A 10,596-nucleotide genomic window follows, 5' to 3' on the forward strand; every position below is an offset into this window, starting at 1 on the left:
ACAGGTAATAATAATAATGAATAACATCAAACACATAAATTAATTAATTAATTAATTATGTTCTGATGACAGAATTAGTTTATATTCACTTTTAAAAGTGTCACACTGAACTGAAATAAATTCCACAAGACTCTTAACCATACACACACACAAAGACACACTCACAAACACACACACAATCAAATGCACACACTCACTCACACACACACACATACTTACACACAATTACAAATATACATTCACAATCACACACACACACAATCACAAACACGCATTGACACTCACAATTACACACACACACAATTATACACACAGACACTCACGCACTGTCTTTTTTGTCATAAATATCAGTTACAGTTTCCTCAAACTAAGATGCTCGGTGGAGATCAGCACTCAGGACCTTCAGATGTTTCACTACATTGCATCATGCCTTGAGGTCTCATGACTCTATGTGAACTTCTTTAGACTTTATGCTAATTCTTACCACTGTTCTGTAACTGTAATAATCTATTTATTATAAAAACTATTACAAGTTAAATTTCAGATCAGTTCCCAACCTAACAGCTGATTTGGCCGTGATGAAGTTTCACTTCTGGATCATTTACACTTACAGACAGCCTCTATCAAAGAAAACATCAACATCAGTTCACTAAAACACAGACTAATCATACCATCAACTTAAAACTGAGCTTTCACAGACAAGAGGCTTTTATTGTCACTTTGACCACATATAGCTGATAATAACTCAGTCATTATTGAAAGTATACTGTAGATGTTGCTTGACTTTCCTTCTGATGGAGCTGGTGGTCAGGGATCACGTGAGTTTCACCATCGATGTTCAGCAGAGAGTGGTCGCTCTGTGCTCTCCTGAAGTCAACAACCTTCTCTTTAGTGTCACCAACATTCAGAGACAGGTTGTTGGCTCTACACCAGGCAGTTAGCTGTTGCACCTCTCTGTATGCTGACTCATTGTTCTTCCTGATGAGACCCACCACGGTCGTGTCATCGGAGCTCACAACAGTGTTTCAACCTGATGGGATCATTAGTCTGTGTCCCAGTGAAGCAGTGTTGATGTTTTCATTGATAGAGACTTCAAAGCACTTTTGTACATCACTCTGGATAAGGTCGTCTGCCAAATACCAGAAATGTAAATGCCCCAGTGCTCAGTGTGTTGGTGTTGGAGATGATGTTACTGATCCGGACTGACTGAGGTCTCCCAGTCAGGAAGTCCAGGATCCAGTTGTTCAGACCCAGCAGACTCAACTTCTCAATCATTTACCTTTACGGCATTTAGTGTATGTGCTTAAGTGCTTTTAAATCTCTATTGATGAATACAGTAACACTGAATCACTAATGTCGTTAAGCGTCAAACACAAGCTCAAGGTCTGCGACTAGGATACAGACTTAACGATACCATCAACCTTCAGGAAGATGAAGGTCTTCACCCATCATTTAACCTCCTGAGACCCGTATGACCCCTACTGTTGTGTACATTACAATTTCTACTGACTGTTTCTCTTAATTTATAGCTGATAACTGTAAATATAAGGTTGGTACAATAAATATATATAGACAATGAAGTTGTGAGAAAATGTTATGTCCTCATATGAGGACATCCGGGTCTCAAGGGGTTAAAGACAGTCAGTTCAGAAAAGAGTCTTGTTGTATACCTCCCTCTTACCCTGAGGGTAAGTGATAAGAGCTTTGAGGTAAGAAGGTGCTTCTGTTTTTATAGACAATCATCAGTGTTATAAACATGATGTATGCAGTTTACCGGCAGCCACTGAAGGAGAGCCGCAGTGGGGTGGAAACATTAGACAGGCTGAAAACTCATACAACTGTATTTTTATTATTTTTTACTTTTTACACACTTATTTAAACATTTTGACGAACCATGTTTTTTTATTGTGTATCGATTGGACAAGACTTTTATTATGAAAGACATCTGTGTGTGTGTGTGTGTGTGTGTGTGTGTGTGTACGTGTACATACACACTCCCTCCTGCAGGATGATGATGATGATGATGATGTGATGAACAGAACCCAGCGCTTTATGGCAGATTTACACTTTAATCCGGATCAGTTTACAAGCTCAGATTTTTTTCTTTATGAACTAATCCGGATTGAATCTTTCTTCTGTCTGTACTATGTTTAAGAGGATGGCTGAATTTGGTCCGGATTCTGGAGGCCGTGTAAAGGTCTGTGGCTAAGTAGTTAGCTTAGCATGATGCTAACACGACCTTTAGCTTGACTAACTCATTTACCTTTATAATTAGTCTCGTGTTTGGTATTTCTGTAACTTCCTTATTATTGTAATTATATAAGATTTAAACAGACAGAGGCTGATTAGAGGTCAGAGTGTATTAGCATGTAGCTAATCGTGTTGTGGCGCCGCCATCTTTTGTTACCTCAGGTTTAAAGGCGGTAAATTACAACTGGCCAAAATAAAAGACCCTTTAGCTGAGATAATGAAAGCAAACTTTATTAGTATTATTGTGTAATAGATTAATGTTAAATGTGTTGTTTTACACAATGTTTAACAGATTTTCCGGCTAGATTTAGCGTTTTACCATAATATAAGTTAAGCCATGTTGCCATGGGAACAGAGTAACGGCAGTCTGTATAGGCCAAACGGCGCGTTTATGACGTCACTGAAACGCGTAGTAAATGTCCATTGTTAAATAAAGCTTAAATAACAAACGATGTATTGTTTTATTTTTTACTATAAACGTCTTTATTTTTATTCTCAGTAAAATAAATGAATGTCATTTTAACCTTAAAATCATAAGTAAAGTGTAATGAGGTATTATGTTGAATATTCATGTTTGTGTTGTGATGTTTGTGTTGTGTTGTGATAATTGTGTTGTGATAATTGTGTTGTGATGTGTTGTGATGTTTGTGTTGTGTTGTGATGTGTAGTGATGTTTGTGTTGTGACATGATGTTTGTGATGTGGTGTTTGTGTTGTGTTGTGATGTGGTAGTTGTGTTGTGATCTGGTAGTTGTGTTGTGATGTTTGTGTTGTGATGTTTGTGTTGTGATGTTTGTGTTGTGATGTCTGTGTTGTGTTGTGATGTCTGTGTTGTGTTGTGATGTCTGTGTTGTGTTGTGATGTTTGTGTTGTGTTGTGATGTCTGTGTTGTGTTGTGATGTCTGTGTTGTGTTGTGATGTTTGTGTTGTGTTGTGATGTCTGTGTTGTGTTGTGATATTTGTGTTGTGTTGTTCACATGTTAACATTTACTGTAATAAACCTTGTGTGTGTCATTTCAGGGCGTGACCATTGTGAAGCCCATCGTGTTCGGTAATGTTGCTCGTTACTTTGGTAAGAAGCGTGAAGAAGATGGACACACACACCAGTGGACTGTTTATGTTAAACCTTATAGAAATGAGGTAACCTTCATTAAGCTGATCTCAGTTCAGTGTTTATGGTGAAACATCACTGCATGCTGATTACATCCTTCACCTCATACAATGTCCACACAAAGTCTAACCTCGTCCTCGTGGTGTTCCCATCAGGACATGTCCGCTTACGTCAAGAAGATCCAGTTTAAACTACATGAGAGTTACGGAAATCCTCTGAGAGGTACACAATTTGTTTATGTTACACAAACATACAGTAATAACAACAGTGTAAATGTTACACACATTAACTTACTGAATTAGAGCTTGTGAAGAAAATGTGTTCTATTACAGAGAAGATCAGCTTCATCTTGTGTTTCATTGTGTTGGATAATCTGATTCCAGCCTGACAAAATAAATAGCAGCAGCCTGGTGGTCCACCATGTTACCAACCACATAATTTACTGTAATCTGTGTGTGTGTGTGTGTGTGTGTGTGTGTGTGTGATACAGTGGTGACAAAGCCACCATATGAGATCACAGAAACCGGATGGGGAGAGTTCGAGATCATTATAAAGATCTTCTTTATCGATCCCAATGAGAGACCTGTGAGTAACACACACACACACACACACACACACACACACACACACACACACACACACTGTTGTATACTTTAGGTACTTTTTGAACATTTACAGTGTTGTTTTTATTTGTAAATAATAAATCTATATCGTCTGTCTCAGCATGATGTGGATGGTGATGTGATAAAATAAGAGTTTGGGGTGAAGCACCACTGCATCCTGACGATCAGGAACCCTATATATCAGAGCTGTGTGTGTTTGTCTCAGGTCACTCTGTATCACCTGCTCAAGCTGTTCCAGTCCGACTCCAGTGCCATGCCCAAGAAGACCGTCGTCTCTGAGTTCTACGATGAGATGGTACGACCCCATTAGTCCACATCTGTGGCTTCTGTTGTATTTCACACACATTTTATTATAGGAGATAAAGTGTGTTTTATCATTTTTAGATCTTCCAGGATCCAACAGCAATGATGCAGCAGCTATTAAACACCACGAGGCAGCTCACGCTCGGGGCCTACAAACATGAGACAGAGTGTGAGTACACCGATATACACTCATTTAATGTATGGGACATGGGTCAGAACAAGGCCACCATCTTCTGCTAAGGTGTGTGTGTGTGTGTGTAGTTGCAGAGTTGGAGTTGCGTACTCGGGAGAAACTGGAGGCGGCGAAGAAGAAGACAAGTCTGGAAATTACTGAGCTGAAGGAAAAGCTAAAGGCCTCCAGAGAGAACATCAACTTCCTGAAGGAGGAGATCCGCAAACTGGAGGAGGAGGACCAGCTGAAGGAGCACTAAAGAGAACCACACACACACACACACACACACACACACACACACACACACCCCTTGGGTGACACTATGTGGACCTCTTCACCTTGGTGGACTTCATGAACTTGTATTTTAAAGTTTGAGTGTTTCTACACTGGATGTATGAACTGTTAATGTTTATGTAAACAGTGAGAACATCTCCGTCATGTGGAGAACGGAACGTGAAGCTCGTTTGTGTTGTACTGCAGATCTGCCTTTCTGTAGGAGCTCCGAACTTTAGCACTGCAGGACCATCAAAAAAATATAGACGACTTCTACTTTATCCTACAGATAAAGCCACTGAATCTGGAATGATTGACAGTTGTAGGTGAAGCCCCGCCCCCTTCCTGCATCTCCTTGGACGGACAGATGTGTTCCTGCGGCTCGTCGTTCTCTCTCTGAGTAAATGGAGAGAGTTTATTAAAGTTTGTTCAGTTAACTAACCTTACAGACCTGTAAGTGACACCAGTTCAGCTTATTTATTACAAATGCATGAAAATTACATCCAAAAATGGTCAAAAGGTTTAAAACTATTCCTGAAAGTTTGAAAATCGAACCGTTGGCAAAGAACTTTAAAAGTGATGATAATCTCATCCTTCTGGAAATGTCTCACTGAATGTCTGAGCAACTTTAAACAGGAGATTTGTAAATGAACTGTGTGTTAAATCTCTCATGATGTGTTTTATTTACTCACACACACACACACACACACACACACACACACACCCTCGTTCCTGTGGACTGTCTGTCGTTCCTCCTGGTGCTCTTTGGGTCTGAGCTTCTTTTTTCTGTCTTGGTATAAAAACCTGCTGGTTTTGCATCATTAGACGTGTATTTACAGTGTGTGTATTTACTGTAAATGTGATGTTTAATAATTAACTCCTGTACAGATTTATCTCTTAGTAGTTCTTGGTCCTGTATAAATATATTAGTCTGTGGCTTCAGTTTGTAATGTCATTAAATTATAGTTAGAGGAAACTCATTTAAGGTAATTGTCTGTTTCACCACCAGATGGCGGTGTGACACCACTGAAATACACAGTCAAGCGTAAGGATCTGTATCTTCTGGAGGAACTACAGTGGATGAGATTGTGGATTTTTGTTATAACTGATTCGTTTATTTTGAGAATGAAATGTGAAGTAAATGAAGATTAAAAAAAGTAACTGCAGTTTGTTTTTTATTCACTAGTTAAATAATTGTTTGTAAGATCTAGAGACGGTGTCTGATGTTCGGCTGATGAATGAGGGTCGTGTCACTGAACCACATCCAGTACCTTAGTTCCTCCTCAGGAAAAACTTCCTGAAAAGTTTCCTGTGGTGAAAACAGACCTTAGCGATGCTATAGACCTGAGCGTTGACATCATCCCAATATGGTAGACAGTGAGGAGGTGATTAAATGGTGTTATTGTTCCCACCCTGGAGATTATTTTCCTCTAACAGACGGTGACATCATAAATGTTTTATTCTCGTCACATGACCACATCACACCAACACTTCTAGTTCTGTATTAAAAAACTTCATCAATAAAACGAGTCACATAAACCTCAGCAGTCTCTCTTTATTCTTTCTTCAAGTTCAATAAAGAAATAATCTTACAGAGAAAACATGGTGTAAACTCCTCTGTCCTGAAGATGTGGAGAACTTCAGCTCTGACTGTTACACAGCACTGACACTTCACTACATTTCCTTACTACAAAACCAAAACCCATATCACAATGAAGGCATTTGATTTAATCAGCAGTGTCAAAAAATCTATTTCTTTTTTTAAAATATAATGAAGGTAAAAAAAAAGCTTTCCGTTTATCACATGGTTCTACAGTTAGACACTAAAACTGCCTGATTTCTGCCAGGATTTATTAACAGGATGCAGAAAAACAATTATCAGTGTGATTTGGATGATTTTGATGAACTACAAGTGGTTAAATCCATGAGAATGCTGTTGCTAGGCAACAGGGAAACATGGACACTAGGTGTCGGGTTAGTTAATGGCTAATGATTTAAGTCCTTTATACCGACAGCTTAAACACAGAGTGAGAACAGAACTGAAACAGGGTCAGAAAACAGTCCATATGACTTTACACTGGAATTGATCACGCTTAGCATCACAGCTAACAGAGCTAGCACTGGGTCATGATGTGTTCAGTGGATATTAACCTTCTGATATTAATGTTATTTAACTAAACCTAGCCAGTATTTTTACATTAGTATTAATATCTAGATGTCACACACACACACACACACACACACACACACACACACTTGGTCTTAGGACCTTTGTGTCTGTCACCTGGCAACCGCCATGTTGCTTGGATACAACAATCTTCTCCATTTTATCCACAAGATTAAACAGCTTTGGACTGAAGGGAAGTGATGCATTAGAACAAAGTGCAGAGTGACGAATTCATCAGACATAAAAACTCAGGCTTCTTGACTGAAATCTTTAAGGTTCATCTTCACTTGAACTTTTCAAGTTTCACTTTCCATTTCATTTGTTTATTTCATTAAACTTAAGAAAAACATTCAACAATTAGAGTTAAAAGAAAGTGAAAAGAAAATGGTGAGAAAATCTGTTAGAAATACAGAAAAGCATCTCTATCTGCCATATTCTGGTGGCCCAGGATGCTTTGTGTGAACGATATGAGGAGGAGGACGAGGGTTTAATAACCTGATCCTGGATCATTTACAGGACAATCTTTAGCTTTAGCCCTGTTGTTAACGTTGGTCTCTTCTTCAAGCCTCAAATGAAGTTTCTTCTGCTGGTGTTGTTCCTGATCTTCATCATGACTTTTTAACACGTTAAAGTCTGAACGGAACAAACAATATTCATCTTTAACACACGTGAATCACAACATAAACAAGACATACTGCAGTCAGAGCTGAGAGTCTTCAGGAAAATAGGAGGATTTAAACAGAACTAGGACACAATGGAAAAATGGAGAAGTTAAAAATAAGAGAAATGAAAAAATGTTATGGAGCTAAAGAAGAACAGGACACTGTTAAAATATATATTATATAAATTTTGTAAAATTACATTCACTCATCTTCTACCGCTTATCCAAACTTCTCGGGTCACGGGGAGCCTGTGCCTATCTCAGGCGTCATTGGGCATCAAGGTAGGATACACCCTGGACGGAGTGCCAACCCATCACAGGGCACACACACTCTCATTCACATGCCAAACAACCTACCATGCATGTCTTTGGACCGGGGGAGGAAACCGGAGTACCCGGAGGAAACCCCCGAGGCACGGGGAGAACATGCAAACTCCACACACACAAGGCGGAGGGGGGAATCGAACCCCAACCCTGGAGGTGTGAGGCAAACGTGCTAACCACTAAGCCACCATGCCCCCATGAAATTACAGGAAACACAAAATTTATCACAAAGTTTAATAAAAATTATATTTAAAAAAGCAATAAAATTGTGTAAACTCTGTAATAAAAGTGTCTGATCTGAGATCCAAGTTCTTTAGAGAGTAATCTCAGTCATCACAGAGCTCTGAGTCTCTTATTAAAGACAGAAACTTTATAGACCAAATAAGTTAAATTCAATGTATTTGTAGTGATTATTATTAAATTATTATAATAATAATAATTATTATTATTTAATATTCTGCATTTCTCTTTCCTTCTTTCTCATTTTTGTTACTTTCATTTCAGTCATATTATTTCTTTATTATTTATTGATTTTGTTGCTGGTCTCTTTTTCATTTCAATTGAACCAAATATTTCTATTCTTAATTTCTTTTGTTTTTTAATGATGATGATGATGATAATAATAATAATAATAACAATAATAATAATAATAATAATAATAATAATAATAATAACAATAATAATTATTATTATTGTTATTATTATTATTATTATTATTATTATTATTATTATTATTATTATTATTATTATAAGTAGTGGTAGTTATTTGTGGGTTTGTAGGAGGTCTCTATCATCACCATTCAATCTCTGTTTATTTATTTATTTGTTTGTGTTTCTATGTGTCTGAGAGCAGCCATGTGGTAGCACCTTCTCAAATGATGTGTGTTACGAATCAGACCTCATTTGCATATTGGCCAAAAACCTGTTGCCCTGGAAACACTGAAACACCTCTGTGTCATACACACCTGAGCACCATGATCACACACAAACACACACACACACACACACACACACATACACACACATATAAACACAGATAGAAACATTACATTTATAATGAGCAAGTCAGAGGTGATGGTGGTGAAGAAACCTTGAGAGGAACCAGAGTGACACAGAGAGTGGTATTATAAATAATTTTTTGGTCTAGGAATAAAAAGTAAATTTTTTTATTAAAAATAATCATTATAAATGAATTATAATAACTGTATATCATTATAAATAAAAGTACGAAGCATACTCTCAGATCTTCTTCATGTTTCCCTTGTTGTAGCTTCTGTTCGTTTAGCCATTTTTAAATAAAATGTATTATTATTATTATTATTATTATTATTATTATTATTATTATAAACACTGCAAGTGGTTAAATCACTGGATTATAAATCATTATGTCATCACCTGTCACTGTTTATTCATAATATCCTCTAAACAGTGAAGGACTCTGGACACATATTAATGTGTGTGTGTGTGTGTGTGTGTGTGTGTGTGTGTGTGTGTGTGTGTGTGTGTGTGTGTATGAAACAGTCCATTTATTCTTGACTTGCCATCTGTTAAGCCGTATTCTCCTACATTTGTGTTGAATCTCACTCTGTTCTCTGCCATGGATTCTGCTTGAATCAGATAGAGAGTCTGTCACACACATCATTATTATTATTATTATTATTATTATTATTATTATTATTATTATTATTATTATTATTTTACTGTCATTTCTAAGTCTAGATTTAGATCTGTTTTTGCTCCAGGTTTTGCTTTTAGTTCTAGTATTATAAACACTTAGAGTTGGGATTATAAATCATTATATTTCAATTCAATTCATTTTTTTTATAGGACTTTTAACAATTCCCATTGTCTCAAAGCAGCTTTATAGAAGTATGGAAACAGAAGTGAGAGAACAAGAAATAAATTGATAATATTATTAATAAGAAAAATAAGGCTAAAAATAAAGAAATTAATATATTCAATTAATTTAAAAAGATTAACTTAAAATTTATGATATTATATATTTATCCCTGTCCCTAATGAGCAAGACTGAGGCGACAGTGAAAAGGAAAAACTCCCTGAGATGATATGAGGAAGAAACCTTGAGAGGAACCAGACTCAGAAGTGAACCTCATCCTCATTTGGGTGACACTCTACAGTAAATAGTGTAAATGTAAATAATGTCCTTTCTACAAGAGCAATCAGATCTGTGCTGAACTCAGTCTCAGTGTTTAGGTCCAGGCTAAAAACACATTTGTTTAGTCTAGCTTTGTATGAATAGCTTTTCTCAGGTAAAGGAACAGATCTGGAGGGTTCATGGTCATAGAGTGTTTGGTGAACTGGGATGTCTGGATGTTGTCTCCTTACCACCCTCACAAGTCACTCAGGTTTACAGACTGTGGAGTGGTGGGACACTTTACATCCCAGGAAGCCCTCATGTCTGTGTCACCTTCTGGCTCTAGCCTTTAAGTTATGATGTCATAGCTAGTCTTGATGGAGTCCCTGTCTGCACTTTACAAATAATTTACATTGTCCATCACCTGATTACGGTCATGCCTAACAATTATTCTCTCCCTCTGTCGAGCTATACTGTATGTATATATGCCACTCTTGAGCTCCAGGTGTTCCGAGTTCCTAGCCTGATCATCTCTTCTTACGGAGCTACTTCGTCAATCCTGTACAGCTGGTTGGAGTCTCATCGCCCGGTGGTCACCTTGCCAGGGATTGATCTTCA

At 37.5% G+C, this 10,596-nt stretch overlaps 1 protein-coding gene across 1 annotated transcript; it reads left to right on the top strand.

Moving 5' to 3' along the window:
* The first annotated feature begins 1,987 nt into the window (after window positions 1-1,987).
* On the top strand, window positions 1,988-6,275 carry yeats4 (YEATS domain containing 4). The gene is made up of 7 exons (XM_060889783.1): window positions 1,988-2,197; window positions 3,270-3,389; window positions 3,516-3,582; window positions 3,851-3,945; window positions 4,189-4,278; window positions 4,368-4,455; window positions 4,548-6,275. The coding sequence occupies exons 1-7, from the start codon at window positions 2,147-2,149 to the stop codon at window positions 4,715-4,717; spliced, it is 681 nt and encodes a 226-aa protein (XP_060745766.1). The 5' UTR covers window positions 1,988-2,146; the 3' UTR covers window positions 4,718-6,275.
* Window positions 6,276-10,596: the final 4,321 nt, after the last annotated feature.

The sequence above is a fragment of the Tachysurus vachellii genome, chromosome 16 (assembly GCF_030014155.1).
Source record: "Tachysurus vachellii isolate PV-2020 chromosome 16, HZAU_Pvac_v1, whole genome shotgun sequence".
NCBI lineage: Eukaryota > Metazoa > Chordata > Actinopteri > Siluriformes > Bagridae > Tachysurus > Tachysurus vachellii.

What these genes read in the sequence shown, in the direction of transcription:
- yeats4 (XM_060889783.1), top strand. Translation starts at nt 2,147, where the DNA reads ATGTTTAAGAGGATGGCTGAATTTGGTCCGGATTCTGGAGGCCGTGTA. An exon ending in ATTCTGGAGGCCGTGTAAAG is followed by an intron (nt 2,198 to 3,269) that starts GTCTGTGGCTAA and finishes GTGTCATTTCAG; the next exon opens with GGCGTGACCATTGTGAAGCC. An exon ending in CTACAAACATGAGACAGAGT is followed by an intron (nt 4,456 to 4,547) that starts GTGAGTACACCG and finishes GTGTGTGTGTAG; the next exon opens with TTGCAGAGTTGGAGTTGCGT.